This window comes from Pinus tabuliformis, chromosome 1_1 (genome assembly GCF_031772625.1).
Source record: "Pinus tabuliformis cultivar Carrire ecotype Pingquan chromosome 1_1, CPIR1, whole genome shotgun sequence".
Taxonomy (NCBI): Eukaryota; Viridiplantae; Streptophyta; class Pinopsida; order Pinales; family Pinaceae; genus Pinus; species Pinus tabuliformis.
The window spans coordinates 952,012,260-952,029,249 of NC_142297.1; the positions used below are offsets into that span (position 1 = coordinate 952,012,260).

Genomic DNA, 16,990 nt, shown 5'->3' on the forward strand with positions numbered 1-16,990 from the left:
CAACCTCCACATGAAAATTTTAAGTGCTTACACTTTTAAACAATAAAATTGTACAACAAGGAAGGAAGTGTCTTCCTAAGACGGCTTCAAACTCTAAGTTGAAATCATGTGCTGAAGTGGGGATGGGATAAAGATGCTAAATTTTGACAAGATCATTGGGCAATAAAGAAACAGTGCACTATGAAGAATAATGATAATATTCAAAATATTATTAAAATTTAAATTGAAGGAGAAATTGTAGTGAAATAAAGAATGAGAAGATAAAAGAAAATTAGAATAATTTATGAAAGTGATTATTGTGAATTTAAAAGACCAAAAATATCTTAATATTTTGATTAATGTAAATGAGAAAATCAATATCAAGAAAATAAAAACATTCTCTCACAAGTTTGATAATGAAAAAGAGTGTTAGACCATTCTTAATAAGTAAAAAAAACTCTTAATCACCATTAGTATTATTATTATAACTATTTTTTTCAAAATTTATATATATATTTTTCAAAATAATTAATTTTAGTATTATCATATTTTATATATATATTTCAATATATATATATATATATTTTCAAAATGATTAATTTAAATAAATATCTAAATTAATGAACTTTTTAATCAGTTTTAAAAATAATAACATATTCGTTTTATATTAAATTTATCACAATTTTAATCTAATTAAAATATGAGAAACTAAAAATATTACAATTTTCTCAATTATTAATATTTACAATTAACTTTTTTAATATTTTAAAATAAACAACATCATTGAAAAACTATGCTAATATTATATTATAGAACCTCAGTCCCCTCTCTCATATATATATAAACATAAACTTGAACTCATAAAATCTTTCACAGAATTGTTTTTTAAAAATTAACAAATTTCAAATTCAAATGATGTAACTATAAATTAAAGTTAAAAAGAATCGATGGCATGGCAGTTGATTTCAGGGGAAGCGGTTGAAAAATAGATGGAATCCGCAGAGTCCATCCAAAGCACTAACTGCAACGAATTGTCCAAAACTAGCAGTTATTAGTTGATGCTCACTGACGACAGGTGATTAAGGGTGATTTCGCCATTACTCTTGTGCCGGTATCAGAAATCACCGCTGGTATGTCGGGTTATGTTCGGGTTTCAGTTGTGCTCGTGGCGGTTGCTCACACTGTTGCCCACCCATATTAGGAGGAGGTGGAAAATTGTATGTATGGACCAAAGAATGAGTAAAATTAGTGACAGACAGCGCTGGTTGATGATAGATGGCAGAGTCCAGGGTCCTGGTAGGAAAACCGGCTAGCTGTTCCACTCCATTACTCGCCGGTACCCATTCCCCCATTTCATTTCTTCTGTTACCAGACAGGGGCATATGGCCGGGATGCTGGCCCGAGCAGAGTCCAGCTCTGTTTCACAACTGATGGAAGGCACAAGAAATTTTGGGATCTTGGATGGTGATGGGGACAGTTCGACTGTTCACAATCCGGGAGGGAAGGATTCTTGTGATGGGAGATCTGGCCTGGCCAAGACGAAGGGAAGAACTGGCCCCTGCAGCGAAGATTCCGATGTGGTGGACGATCAGCAGAGGAACTTCAAGACTGGTGAATGGAACAATGAGAGCTCTGGGACGAGCACGATCATGTCTGAGGGAAAGGGGAAAAATATGAATTATAAGGCTGCTTTCTGTGCCCTTCGACGGAATCCCAAGCGGCGCAGAAATAATTGTCAGATGGAGGAACCGTGCATGGCGCCAGGCGGCCAGCATCAGCAACAGCAACAACACAAGTCTGTTGTTGCGAAGAAGACAAATTCCATATTCTTGGCGGAGAAAGCCAGAGCCTGCACTGAATGTGGGAAGGAGTTCTCATCCTGGAAGGCTTTGTTTGGGCACATGAGATGCCATCCCGAGCGGGAGTGGAGGGGCATCCTGCCCCCACAAGGTGTTCGCCAAGAAAGAGAGACCTTGATGATGATGGCGAATGGATCCTCCTCTTTACCACGGCCCCTCCAACAGGTTAAATTTCACAGCAGACAGGTAATTAATTACAATTTTTCTTTCTTATTCATTTTGATGGTAAGGATGTCATCTCTAAAATCTAAACGGAGTTTTCATTTTAAGGTTATAACCCAGTCATGCACTAAATTCATTTCAGGTGTAATCTTTATTTGTGGACAGATGACCTATTTCAGTACAGTGATTTGATTTGATTGCACTGCAGCTGTATATACTATACCGTACACCTTTCTGGATTCAAATTTAAAGAGATCATTTCAGGTGTAATCTTTATTTGTGGACAGATGACCTATTTCAGTACAGTGATTTGATTTGATTGCACTGCAGCTGTATATACTATACCGTATACCTTTCTGGATTCAAATTTATAATCTCTTTAAGAGAAAACATATAGTTCTATAACCATTAGCCTCTCAAACTATGACTTGCATCTAATTCGACTGTTATGAAGTTGTATATACTCTCTGGATTTGAATTTATAATCTCAAAAAACATAAACTTTTACCATTAAACCCACTCAAACAGTGGCTAATTAAATTTTAAACTAACCATTAGCCCCTCAAGCTACGGCCAATTAAACTAAATATGCAAGTAAACTAACAAGGGGATGAGCCCAGAAATATCAAATCCAATATCCGATTCAGGTTTTCCATGTGCCAATCTCAATTATAGAGTTACAATTGAGCCATGAAATTTCAAATCCAATATCCGATTCAGGTTTTCTAAATTCTCTTCCTGTGCCAATTTCAATTATAGAGTTAACAATTCTATGTTTGCATATCAGTGAACTGATAGCCTTTGAACCTAAGACATTTGTTTGTGGGATAGAGTACCTATTTCAGTATAGCAATTTGACTAGATTTAAATTTATAATCTTTTAAAAAGAAATATAAACTTTTAACCATTAAATTCACTCAATTAAGTTTTTAACTATTGACCTCTCATGTTGTGGCCAATTAATCTTTTAACCATTGACCTCTCATGTTGTGGCCAATTAAGCTTTTAAGAATGTATGTAAACTAGCATAGGAATGAGCCAAGAAATTTCAAATACAATATCCATTTCAGGTTCTTCATATGCCAATCTCAATTATAGAGTTTCAATTCCATGTTTGCACATAAGTGAACTGAATGCATTTAGATTCCCATTCTCTCAGTTACAGATACTCTATTTTCTTTGAATTTGAACTTAATTTATAATAATCTAATTTTAAGGTTACATCCAAGTGAAACACTACATTGTATCACAAAAGGTCTGGTCTCAGTATAGCAATTTGAGTTGTACATACTCTACCCTAAACCTATAATCTCTTAAAAAAAAGCACAAACTTTTAACCACATGAACTTTGAACCATTAAACCCACTCAAATTGTAGCCAATTAAACTTTTAACCATTGGCCCCTCAAACTGTGATCAATTAAGCTTTTAAGAATGTAGGTAAGCTAACTTAAGAATGAGCCAAGAAATTTCAAATCCAATATCCATTTCAGGTTTTGAGCCAAGAAATTTCAAATCCAATATCCATTTCGGGTTTTGTAAAATCTCTTCATGTGCAATCTCAATTATAAAGTTTAAATTATATATTTGCATGTAAGTGAATTGATGAATGTAGGTAAGCTAACTTAGGAATGAGCCAAGAAATTTCAAATCCAATATCCATTTCAGGTTTTGAGCCAAGAAATTTCAAATCCAATATCCATTTCGGGTTTTGTAAAATCTCTTCATGTGCAATCTCAATTATAAAGTTTAAATTATATATTTGCATGTAAGTGAATTGATGAATGTAGGTAAGCTAACTTAGGAATGAGCCAAGAAATTTCAAATCCAATATCCATTTCAGGTTTTGAGCCAAGAAATTTCAAATCTAATATCCATTTCAGGTTTTGTAAAATCTCTTCATGTGCAATCTCAATTATAAAGTTTAAATTATATATTTGCATGTAAGTGAATTGATGAATGTGTTTAGACTCTTATTCTGTGAGTTATAGATATTTTTTTTTCTTTGGATTTGAATCCATAATCTAATTTTAAAGTTACAGCTAAATTAAACGTGGAATTAGTCTATAAAAGACCCGTCTCAGTGCAGTGATTTAACTGTTATGAAACTGTACCTTAGATTCGAACCTATACTGTTTTAAGAAGAAACATGAAGTTTCAACAATTAAACCCAAACTGTAGCCAGTTAAGCTTTTAACCATTAACCTTTCAAGCTGTGGCCAATTAAGCTTTTAACCATTAACCTTTCAAGCTGTGGCCAATTAAGCTTTTTAAGAAACTGGCACAGGAATGAGCCAAGAAATTTCAAATTCAATATCCATTTCAGGTTTTGTAAAATCTCTTCACGCGTCAATCTCAATTACAGAGTTTCAATTCAATGTTTGCACGTAAGTGAACTGAATAGACTCACATTCTCTCAGTTACAGATGCCATTTAAAATAAAATTCTCACTGGCATTTTTATGTTGTGCAGATGCACGGCCAGCAGCAGCAGGAGGTCAAAAGAAGCAAACCTAACCTCCCCCAACTGGCATTAGAAGCCCACTCTGAATTGGAATCACTAGACGAGAAGGCAGCGGCCTCTGACAAAGTTCTCAGCGCTGACAGCGACACCGAGAGCATAGAGACAGCTTATATTAACGATCAAAAGCCCCAGTTAGGCGAGGCAATGGCGGCAGCGAAAAGATCCAGGCGCCCGAAAGCGGCGCTGAATGTCAATTCAGTGGAAGATGAAACTCACGGTGGAATGGAAACAGTCAAGAACGAGGGCAGCGCCGCTTCTACTCCGAGGGAAATTAGGGAACAGCAAGACATGGCCCGTTGCCTGGTCATGCTCTCTTCTGCAGCAAGGCCGGTGGACGATGAATACGCTGTGTCTGATAACAGAGACAGGGTCGCTATGATGGAGGAGCGAGCCGAATCGATAGAATCTGAAGCAGCCAAAAAGTTCCCATGGGAATTAGTATGTTATTCCAAGAAAGAGCAGAGCCAGAGTCGAAATTTGGAATTAGTCTTAGCGAACGATCATGTCGAAGCTGCAGGGTCTGTGCAGCCAGAAGAGGTAAAGCATGGAGGATTCGAATGCGGGACCTGCAAGAAAGTATTCAGGTCGCACCAGGCTCTGGGAGGACATCGAGCGAGCCACAAGAAAGTGAAGGGTTGTTTTGCCAGAACAATTAATGCAGATGGAGTACCACCGCAAGAAAGCTTCCCCGAAGAAGATGCGATTACCACAGAAGATTTAACTAAATCGGACGACAACAACACCATTAGGGCTGAAATTGCAGCTTCAGAGAAAATAAAATTAGAAGAGACTATCGCTTACAGAGCTCGAACAGAGGCACCAGAATTTGCAGCAGCCGAGATGACAAAGAAAACTAAAGCAAGCAGTGGCCATCAGTGCTCAATCTGCTCTCGAGTATTTTCCACAGGGCAAGCATTGGGCGGGCATAAGAGATGCCACTGGGGCGCTGGTGATAACAGCAGCAAAAACGAAGCAGCAGGGGCTTCTATCAACAAGCCTGCAATGGCAGTCCCCCCAATTACTTACTTGCAATGGCAACCCAAGACTGCAATCACAAAGGGGGATTTCTTGGACCTTAATTTGCCAGCTCCTGTTGAAGAAGAAGAGGAAGATCAAATGACTGATGAGCAATTGCAGCCCAAGTTTCATGCAGATTTTGAGCTTCGCATGTGTAGCGCTTCGCTGGATTCCATGAAAAGGGCAGGTGAATTCCTGAGCCTTTCCTCTGGAATGGACAAGAAAAATTCGATCAAGGCAGGACATAACTACAATTACCAGCCACAGCAACACCGAAGAAAGGATCCAGTGGATAGTCAGCTAAGGATCCAACCAACATCTTCAGAAATGAATATGAAATATTCTGTCAAGCGTTTTCAGTGCAATATTTGCAGCAAACTGGTGGCCACTGTTGAGGCTCTGAATGATCATATTAAGAGATCACACAATGCTGTGGCACCCCAATTCTGCCTGCAGGAGCCACCATCATGATATGATATGAATAGTCACTTGTCTTTACTTATCCCCATTCTAGCAGAAGATCGGTATATAGTCGGAAAATATATACAGTTCCAGGGATTCTCAGCACGATCCACATCGGACTCTAGCTTTTAGTCAAGATCTTCTTTATGCCCATTAGTTTCGATTTGATTTTCTGTATGCCATATGCATGGTTACATGGTTGGTTTGGGCTTGATTTTTCTCTCGAATCTAGCCCAACTTCACAAGTATAATTGGTACAACTAAATAAAATATCGTTTATACACATCTCCAGAGATGGATATGAAAGCAATCTAGCAATTGAATTGTCTTGCGTGTACTGTACTGCATCGTTTTTCATTAATTCGAGTTGCTATTACTTCTCCCGTGATTCGGAACATAATTTGGTTCATATTTGATAACAAAAGTGGCAACAGAGTTAGATTATAGGTTTGATATTGATAATTAAGTTTTGGATTTTAACAAATCTGTGGAGTATTTCTAAATCAAGCTTTTGATTTTAACAAAAAAAAAATTCCCGTATTTCTGATTAGAAAATATACTCGAAAAGAACCAAAACATAAAAGAGTTAGATTAAGGCTTTGATATTAATAACTCAAATTTGTGATTTTAATAAATAAAAGAAATCACAAATAAAAGAGTTAGACTATGACTTTGATATTGATAACTCAAGTCTGTGATTCTAACCAATCTTTCTGTATTTCTGACTAAAATATACCTGGAAAATAACCATAACATAGAAGAGTTAGACTAAGGCCTTGATATTGATAACTCAAACTTGTGATTTTAACAAATTCCTTCAGTATTTCCTGACCAAAACATAGAAGAGTTAGACTATGGCCTTGATATTGATAACTCAAGCTTGTGATTCTATTTCTGACTTGAAAATATAATCATAAAATGACCAAAACATAGAAGAGTTAGACTATGGCCTTGACATTGATAACTCAAGCTTGTGATTCTATTTCTGACTGATTCTGTTTCTGACTTGAAAATATACTCATAAAATGACCAAAACATAGAAGAGTTAGACTATGGCCTTGATATTGATAACTCAAGCTTGTGATTCTATTTCTGACTTAAAAATATACTCGAAAAAAAACCAAAACATAAAAGAGAGACGCCATGGCCTTCATATTAAAACGCAAGCTTGTGATTCTAACAAACCCCTTAGATTATAAAAAAACCAAAACACAAAAGAATTAAACTATGACCTGGATATTGATATTGCTAAAAAAGAACTAAAATTAATCAAATATAAAAATTACTTGCATTTTTGTGAGATTGTGATTCTAACAAACCCCTTAGATTATAAAAAAACCAAAACACAAAAGAATTAAACTATGACCTGGATATTGATATTTCTAAAAAAGAACTAAAATTAATCAAATATAAAAATTACTTGCATTTTTGTGAGATAATATGAAATATAGAAATGGCTTGCATTTTTATGAGAAAATGTTCATAAGTGTCAAATTCATGAATGAACGTATCATTATCTTTAAGTTCTTTCTTATTGGGGTTGGTTAAGGAAGGAATGCATCATTTCCTAAGCTTTTGTATATATCTAACTTCAATATTTGGAGTTGGTTAATGCATGAATATAGATTTATTTGATAAATTTGTTAGGTTTAAATGTTAATTATATTGTATATTTTTCTTTCTTATTGGGGTTGGTTAAGGAAGGAATGCATCATTTCCTAAGCTTTTGTATATATCTAACTTCAATATTTGGAGTTGGTTAATGCGTGAATATAGATTTATTTGATAAATTTGTTAGGTTTAAATGTTAATTATATTGTATATTTTATTTTTTATCAATAAAAGAAATAGGATTTTACAGTCTAAAAGGTAAGATGGTTGGTTCAAGGCGACTCATTTAAAAATAAACTATTACCACAATAATCATCAGAACATCAAAGGACTCATTTAAAAATAAACTATTACCAAAATAATCATCAAAACATCAAAGCTCATGTCATTAGAGAAAATTTCAATCTAGGTAAGGAGAATATTCTCAACTATATATGTATGGAAAGTCTCTCATTTATTAGAATTTGTGTTACTAATACATTCCTATTTTAATTCTCATTTAGGTAATTGATTAAGTAATTTTTTCTATTCTACCAACTCTCTAATTTCTTTTAGGTGTTTTTTTAATATGTGTTTGCTTTTGATAAAATGAAGAAAATGAGTTTTTAAAGTTTTATGTATATTCATTTGGAGAGTTTTTATTGGTTCTTCAAATTTCCAATTTTTTGTATCTCCGGAGGCTTGGATAGATAGATGTAAAAAAATGAATGAAAGTTATAAACAAGTAAATTATGACTAACTAATACGTGTAACAAGTGTTTTATAATTTATGGATGATAGACATAACAACATTCTTATAATCATTTTGAAGGAGGGCAACGAGTAACTGGGTGCCTGCAACTACACCGATTAGGGAGCACGATTAGGGTTTCTACACTGTTTGCAGCTGAACCCACATGATTATCACCCACATTTTTTGTGTTTTTGTCCTCACCATCATGGTTGGCACTTGCACTTCGGATTCGCTGTCACTTATTACCCTTTCGTTGTCATCGAAGTTGCTACAGGATGTCAGATATGGATGTTGAGGAGGTGGACTACTCTTGCAACCCTAACCCCTATGCCACTATTTGGTCGTGCCCTAATCCTCCGCCGGAAGCTACGCCCGCTGGGATACAGAGCCCGTCTTTTTCGCACATTTCCGTTACTCCCCCTTCATGTTCTCTCCCTGGCCCATCCATCCAGCCTCCCTTTCGCCACCCTCTCCATTAACTCCCCAGATCTCGGATGCCCTCCCCTCTCGTCGACCACCCTCCATCTACTTGCCTCTTGCATGCCGCCATCCCCCCCTTTTGAATCGTTGCCATTCGGTGATTTCCCCACCCGACATCTTTTGAGCTTCCCTCCTCTGCTGGTTTCGTTTCGGTAGCTGGACCCTCTCAGTCATCTTCCACCCCACTTGCCCCTCTTGTAGCAGAATTGGGCTCCTCATCCACCCCCTCCGGCTGTTTTGAAACCCCGGTGATCAAAGCTCGCCAATCCTCTTAGTAGCCTCAAGAGGAGCACCAAGGCACTTGGGATCCCTTGTAGGGTCATCTGACTGCGCCGTGCATCGAGACATGAAAGCTTAAGTGTGTGAAGGCCACGAGCAAGGATTTGACCCTAAAATTTGGGGAAGGGGTACATATGGGGGAAGTGGTAGACACGATGGGCATGGTTCTAGTTCGAAGAGTTCGTGGTCGGGCCTATTTTGCTAAGAGACTCTGCCTTTGGGTCAAAGAGATATGGGGGAAAATCTTCAGGGAGCTCCCAGAGGTACAAACACTGGCTCAAGGGTGGTTCGCGCTCTACTTTCCGTAGGAGGAATATACAAATTGGGCACTTTCCAAATATTGGCATATAGAGATGGCTCCGGTCATGCTAAAGCGTTGGAGCCCTCTTTTGATCCAGAGCGGGAACAAATTGGAGCTGGACCACTATGGCTCAGGCTGCCTGGTCTACCTCTACACGTTTGTTCTGAAGATATATTCAATCGCATCGGCAATGCACTCGGCACCTACCTGGACTATGACAAATCATACATTAGCTCTGGAAATCGGTCATTGGCCTGTATACTGGTTTATTTGGACACTAGAGAAGGTTTGGAGGAAAAAATCACTCTGTAGTGGAAGAATTTCACTTGGATTCAAATCTTGGATTATGAGAGAGTGCCATTTAGATGCCGAAGGTGCCATAAGGTTGGGCATCTCTACAAGGAATGCCCACTAGTTTGTATGACTGCCTCTCCATCTAAAGAAGCAAAGGACGCTGCGGCCATGGCACCCGCATCTGTTGTTGAACAGACTCCACAGGAAAATGCTCCTCAGAAAAAGATGGGCGATTCGACTCAGATTCCATCCTCGAGTTCTCCACGTCCTCTCTCCCCGCCTATGACAAGATCCAGGGTTGCAACTGCGACTACTCGATCATCAGGTATTCCTCCTCTCTCATGATCTGTTTCTGATTCTACTTATTTATGCTTTGCACAACATTTGCACCTTGCATCTGCATCTATACCGGATGTTAACCCTGCCGCCATTCCTTGTCCCCTAAACATTCACCTTCCAGTAAACTCCACTACTCCACCTTCTATCCCTGATCTAGCATGCTCACCCCCTCATTCGAACCCTTCCAACATCTCTGGACACTCACACTCATATAACCTCTGTCCCCGCTCATCTCATCCACCTGAGACCTTTGTGAATTCTGGGCTTGGCCTGGCCTCCCCTCCATGCACTTCCAAATCCTCCAGGGGTGAAAATCACATATGTCTAGGGCCATCCAGCAAGTCGGGGTGGAAGTTTCTTATGGCAAACAATCTACACTTGATTGGGTACTTAGAGCACAATCTACCCACCCTCAGTCTCCCCCATGAAGTGGCTCTCCTTTAACTGCAGAGGTCTGGCTAGCCCTCCTAAAAAACTAGCCCTTAGACGATTATTTGAATCTGAGACTGTTGATATTATCTTTCTGCAAGAAACACTTGGCTTGGCTGACCATATTATACCTGTGCTACAATATTTGAAGCCGGGCTGGACTTTCCAGGCACTAGATGTCATGGGGCATTCAGGTGGGCTGGCCCTGGGTATAAACCCTCACACTATACACCTCAAGGCCTCCTGGGGTGGTGTTGGCTTCATCGGCATGGATATTTTTTCCTCAGATTTGGGCATGGATCTCAAGATTGTCAATGTATATGCCCCTTGTCATAATAGAGATGTTTTTTGGAACCACCTCCTAAATATTTCCTTTGTAAATTCTGATAATATCATTATGGGAGGAGACTTGAATTTCTCCATTGGTTATGGGGAATCATGGGGAAGTAATGCACAGGTGGATCCCTTATCAGACATTATGGAGCAACTCCTCGAACAACATCACCTGATTAATATCCTTATGGTAAAATCTCAACTTACTTGGCATAATCTAAGGATTGGGGAGGCTGCACTGGCCAGGCGTTTGGATCGATTCCTCATTAAGGAACCACTAGTGAGAGGTCTATCAAATTATAGACAATGGGTAGGTTCTGGAGGAATATCGGATCACTCCCCCATCTACATGGAGTTGTCCGGTCCCTTCTAGAAGCCTAGGGCACCCTTCAAATTCAACTCCACCTGGCTAAAGGATCCCTCATATATACACCTGGTTACCAATTTATGGCTTTCTCATCCACCCTCCTCGGGGAGAACCATAGCGGAGGGTTTCTGTTACAACCTACAGGAAATCAAGCGATTATCTATCAAATGGGCCAAGGACAAAAGAGACCGAGATGAACAGACCCTCAGGACTATTGAGAATACACTAGCCAATCTCTTGGATGAACAGGGGCAGGGATTCACATCTGTGGAGGCTAAATCCCACCTTATCGACTTGGAGGCACAACGATCCAAAATTCTTAAAGAGAGGGAAGAAACTTGGCGCCTCTGAAGTCAGGCTATTTGGCTACAGGCTGGCGATGAGAATACAAAGTTCTTCCACAACTTTGCAAAGGGAAGGAAAGTAAGCAACACCATCTGGCACATGCCCAAGGAGGACGGGAATCTTGCAACATCATTTAATCAGCTGGCTCACCTAGGAAACTCACACTTCCAAAAACTCTTCAAGGCCCCCCCTGGAGCCTCACTTTCTGAAATTGTTCAGATAACAAGCCATTTCCCTCGGTTTGTTGACCCGGATGAGGTTGAGGAGCTCACATCCCCTGTCACGATGGGCGAATTGGAAAGCACCTTAAAATGGTTCAAAAAAGACAAGAGTCCAGGGCCTGATGGATGGACTATTGAGTTTTATCTAGCCTTTCATGAGACTATTGGTCAGGATCTTCTAAAGGTGGTGGAGGAATGCAGGACATCAGGGTGATTGTACGAGGCTATAAACTCCACTTTCATTGCCCTTATCCCCAAATCTGACTCCCCCACATATTTCAATGACTTCAGACCCATTTCTCTCTGCAACTGTCTTTACAAGATCATAGCCAAGACTATAGCCAACCGACTTAAACCTATCCTCTCTTGTCACATCTCTCCTGAACAATTTGCTTTCCTTCATAATAGACAAATCCATGAGGCTATTGGCACTGCTCAGGAAGCCCTACATTCCATGAAATCTAAAAAACTCAAGGGTGCCATCCTCAAAATCGATCTCGCCAAAGATTTTGATCGGGTCAACTGGCTCTATATTAAAATGATCCTCACCCACCTGGGATTTCCTCCTCCCTTTATTGATTGGGTAATGTGTTGCATCACTTCGGCCTCCTTCAGTGTCCTGATAAATGGCTTTGCATCATACTTTTTTCATGCAAAATGTGGACTTAGACAAGGTTGTCCACTCTCCCCACTCCTCTTTCTGATCGTCATGGAAGGACTTAGTAGGCTCATTGCCTCTGCTAAGCAAGATGGACGATTACAGGGACTCAATATATCTGATCATTGTATACTCACTCATCTCCTATTCGTGGATGATGTGCTCATATTTCTTAATGGTGGCTTATGGGATACTTCTACCTTCTTTGATATACTACTACTCTTCTCTAAGGCCACAGGTATGGAAGCAAACCATCTGAAATCCACCATTACTTTATCAGATTGCACTCCACAAGAAGCACAGGTTGCACTGCAAAAATTTCCTTTTCAGAGCCATCACCTAGAGTATGGGCTCAGATATCTTGGCTTCTGGATCAAGCCTCATTGCTACAAGATTTCCGACTGGATTTGGCTTGTGGTCAAGATCGAAAAATGATTACTCAATTGGAACCATAGATTCCTCTCCAGGGTGGGTCGACTAGTGCTTATCAAAACTGTCTTGGAGGCTACACCTGTTTATTAGATGTCTATGGATTGGATTCCTAAAGGAATTTTATCCCAGATACAAAGGCTATGATGCAGATTCCTTTGGAATGGCTATAAGGAAGGTAACTATTTCCCTGGGTGGGTTGGAAAGGTATTGCTATACCAAAGAAATGGGGTGGTTTGGGACTGAAGGATTTATCCTCCTTCACTCATGCACTTGCTGCAAGGATGGGTTGGCTTATCCTCACCTCTCACAGTCTCTAGACAGAGGTTATCTACCACAAATATATTTGGCCTCAGCAACTCATGGACTCGATACGTTTTCCGACTTGGAAACGATCTGGGATATATATGGTTTGTCGAGCGATCCTACACACTATGCCTACTATCATAAATGGACTAGCATGGAGAATCAACAATGTCTCATCCATTCGCATTGGCCTAGACCCCTGGTCGGGCTATGGGAACATGTTTTGATTACCTCTTGACCTCATACAATTTCTCAAACACAAGAATATAAATGTGATTGCTCATGTTGTTGATCTGGGGAATAACTCTATTTTTTCACAAGCATGGTTATCAGCGGAGCACTTAGGCATTCACATTCATTGGCAGCAAGATTGGGAAGGTTATATCACAGCATTGACTAAATCTCATGTCCAAATAAAATATGGGGTAGATGAACTCATGTGGACCCCCGCTAAACATGGCACATACTCTCCAAAGGCAGGCTATCCCGTTATTCACATTGCACACATACCACTTGTGCTTATGGATTGGTGGGGGAAGTTATGGAAGCTCAAAGCGCCTCCATGAACGAAGTTGTTTATGTGGAATGTCATTCGAAACAAGACACCTATAGGGAAAAACTTAACGCATCGATCTTTCTTCGGCCCTACCTGGTGCCTGCTCTGTCAGCAGGTAGAGGAAACAAATGACCACTTATTCCTATCTTGCCCGACAGTAAATCATATTTGGAATTAGGTCCTTGCTGCCCTATCCATAACTATCAGATGGCATGGACAAAATGTAACAATTTCTTGGGATCTTTGGCGAGCAACAACCCTGAATACAAAAGTACACTGCCTTCCCCTACTTATTTGCTAGTCTATTTTGTTGGCAAGGAATGGGATCATTTTCAGAGACAAAATGGCTCGATGGTAGTCCACCATTGCTAAAATTGTTGTTGCATATCACGAAATACCAGAAGAAGATCATACACCTGTGGGTCGTGTTGTCTTACCTGAAACCATTGATCGCTCTATTCCCTAGGCCTATTTTGATGGTGCAACACAAGCATAGGGTTGTGGTGGGGGAATCCTACTTCATAAAACTGAAAACCACCATTTCAAAATACAAATGGGGTTAGGATTGGGAACAAACAACTTTGCAAAATTGATCTCTCTCAGACATCTACTACATTTTGCACTTGCACATGCATGCAATCATATTCAGATTTTCAGAGACTCAAAAATCATCATCAATTGGTTCAATAACATTTCTGCATGTCATGTGCACTCTCTCAAGAAAATATTGGATGAATTCATGATCTTAAAAGCTCAATTTAATTATATTTCATGTCAACATATTTATAGGGAACGTAATTCGACTATTGACCAACTTTCCAAGGTGGCCACGACACATCTCAAAGGATTGTGGTTAATACAGGAGCAACATGGAGATGATCACTACCAGTACTATCATTGACCTTAGTATAGATCGGGCATATCAGAGGACAGACAAGTCCTAAATTTTCTTGCAGTTTTCAGCAGTGTTTATAACAATTTCTAGTTGATCTATTGTATATATATTTTTATTTCTCTTGGACTTGTCAGTATACCCTGCGTGGTAAATTATGTACAAAACTATATATTTTTGCATGGCTATGGCCAACATACTTAGATATTTTTTAAGGCTATGGCCAGCAGACTACATATGCCATAGGCATCTACTACATGTAATTTTTCTAATTAATGAAAAGTTATGATTTTTCCTCGGGGAAAAAACAACGTTCTTATAATTTATGAGTGGAGTAGGAAGAAGTCCTATTACTTGATTTATGGGTGGAGTAGGAAGAGTCTTATTATGGGTTAAGTATACTTTTTTAAAAATATAAATGAAAAATACTAAGAACAATCATATTAATAACACTAATGTGTTTATATATGCTAAGTATATTTAATACATATTATAGGGGAACAATTATTAATATAGTAAATATATGCCTATCCTTTTTCCTTTCTTTCCATGGTTAACATTATTGCATTTCTGATCAAGCATGCCTTTACATGTTGTTTTCTACAGTCGGACACAACTCTCACACATGTTTCAGTTTTGGCAGGGGCCATTCCACTCTGGAATATCAGTTTTTATAATGCTCTTTGTGGTATATGGAAGACTATTATGAATTATCTTTGGTTTTTAGATCATATATGGTCTCCTCACTTTGTACATATTGTTGTTATGTTTTGTCTAACTCTCACACATGTTTCAGTTTTGAAAGGGGCCATTCCACTCTGGAATATCAGTTTTTATAATGTTCTTTGTGGTATATGTAGGACTATTATGGATGATCTTTAGTTTTTAGATCACATATAGTCTCCTCACTTTGTACAGATTGTTGTTATGTTTCCTCTATTTTGGTCTTTCTTCTTGTTATTGGTGATGTATTTTTGTAGTTAAGATTTTGGGAGGAATGTGTTATTACCCTCTGATAAGCTTACCTTTTGTAGTTGTTTTTTCTTTATGATAATACACTCCTAAAGTGTATATACAAAATGCAATCTTCATCATTTAACTATGAATGAAATTACACGTCTATTTCTTGGAAAATAAAAACAAACAAACAAATAAACAAACATTATGCAGTCTTTCCATTAAATCCTCATACAAAAGAATTTAGAAAATTAGATCATTCCATATTATAAAGTTTATTAAGGGATACCTAACAAGTGGGTTGAATCGTTGTTGGGGATGGCGACTGCAGTGTGAGGCGGATACGGTTAGGGTTTCAGTCGTGAAACCCTTGTCTGCAGCTTACCGTGCCCGTTCCCTGCTCCTCTCCCGGTTACCTTACCTTCGCAACCGTCGCCGTTTCTCGACAGTCCACCAGCATCCGACGCTCTGCAGCTTTCCGTCTCCGCATCGCTCTGCCCCTGCCGTTTGATATCCTCCCTGCCGTTACGCCTCGCTGCCGCAACCCGTATCTTTCCCTGGTTACCTGTGTTTCGAGGTGCCCGCCGTTCCGAGGGGTTCGCTAGCTGGCAACATGGAGGACCTAGATGCTGTCGATTACACCGAAGATCCGCTGGAAGGCGTCTCCATCTGGCGTACGCCCTATTCCACCTCACAAGGTATGTTTCACCCGGATCCTTCGGTCAATTTGGTTGCTTACTCTGCCGGTGAATCCCCGCGACACCTTCCCGTTATTCTCCCGGATATTCCCCCCACCTGGCCAGCTTTGTCTACACCGCCTCACTCGCCGACCACTCTGGGTTTTGTCGCTGGTTGCCTTAACCCTAACCCTAGTTCCTCTCAGTCCGTTGCGATTCAATGGCCCTACTCTGCCCCTCCGTCTTCTGCTCCCCCTCCTTTCCCCCTTCCTGCCGCCGGCTCACATTCGGGTTGTTTCACTGATATTCCTCCACTCTCTGATTCACTTCCCATCGCTGGTTCCATCCCCCCTCCCCTTGCTCCCGCCACTAACCCTCTTCGCGGGCTTGATTCCTCCCCTGTATCGAACCCCCCTGCCTCATCCGCCGAGACCAGGCCCGAGTAAAATGTACCATTGCTTCAGATCTAGGGAGGAGGACATTTTCCTCCGGCTCGAGGAGGACATCCAGTGGGGAGACATCATGGAATTTGCAGATAGGGTTCTTGTGGGTCGTATCAGAGGTAGAAATTACTCAGCTGCACGTTTGAAAGCCTGGGCTACAGAAGTTTGGGGACAACACTTGGTTGAAATCCCCTTCATGCAAACCTTTGTGAGGGGATGGTTCGCATTACGGTTCGCTCGTGCCGATCACACAAATTGGGTTCTCTCCTCTTTTTGGCACTTTGAACATGCCCCGGTTCTTCTTAAGCGCTGGACTCCCATGTTCGATCCGGCCACGGA

At 39.8% G+C, this 16,990-nt stretch overlaps 1 protein-coding gene across 1 annotated transcript; it reads left to right on the forward strand.

Moving 5' to 3' along the window:
• Window positions 1–979: 979 nt before the first annotated feature.
• LOC149217651 (uncharacterized) lies at window positions 980–6,197 on the forward strand. Its single transcript, XM_089393022.1, has 2 exons — window positions 980–2,024; window positions 4,472–6,197. The coding sequence occupies exons 1-2, from the start codon at window positions 1,362–1,364 to the stop codon at window positions 6,008–6,010; spliced, it is 2,202 nt and encodes a 733-aa protein (XP_089249148.1). The 5' UTR covers window positions 980–1,361; the 3' UTR covers window positions 6,011–6,197.
• Window positions 6,198–16,990: the final 10,793 nt, after the last annotated feature.

Coding starts and splice junctions, on each gene's coding strand:
- LOC149217651 (XM_089393022.1), top strand. CDS start 1,362: ATGGCCGGGATGCTGGCCCGAGCAGAGTCCAGCTCTGTTTCACAACTG. Junction 2,025..4,471: donor TTAAATTTCACAGCAGACAG/GTAATTAATTAC, acceptor TATGTTGTGCAG/ATGCACGGCCAGCAGCAGCA.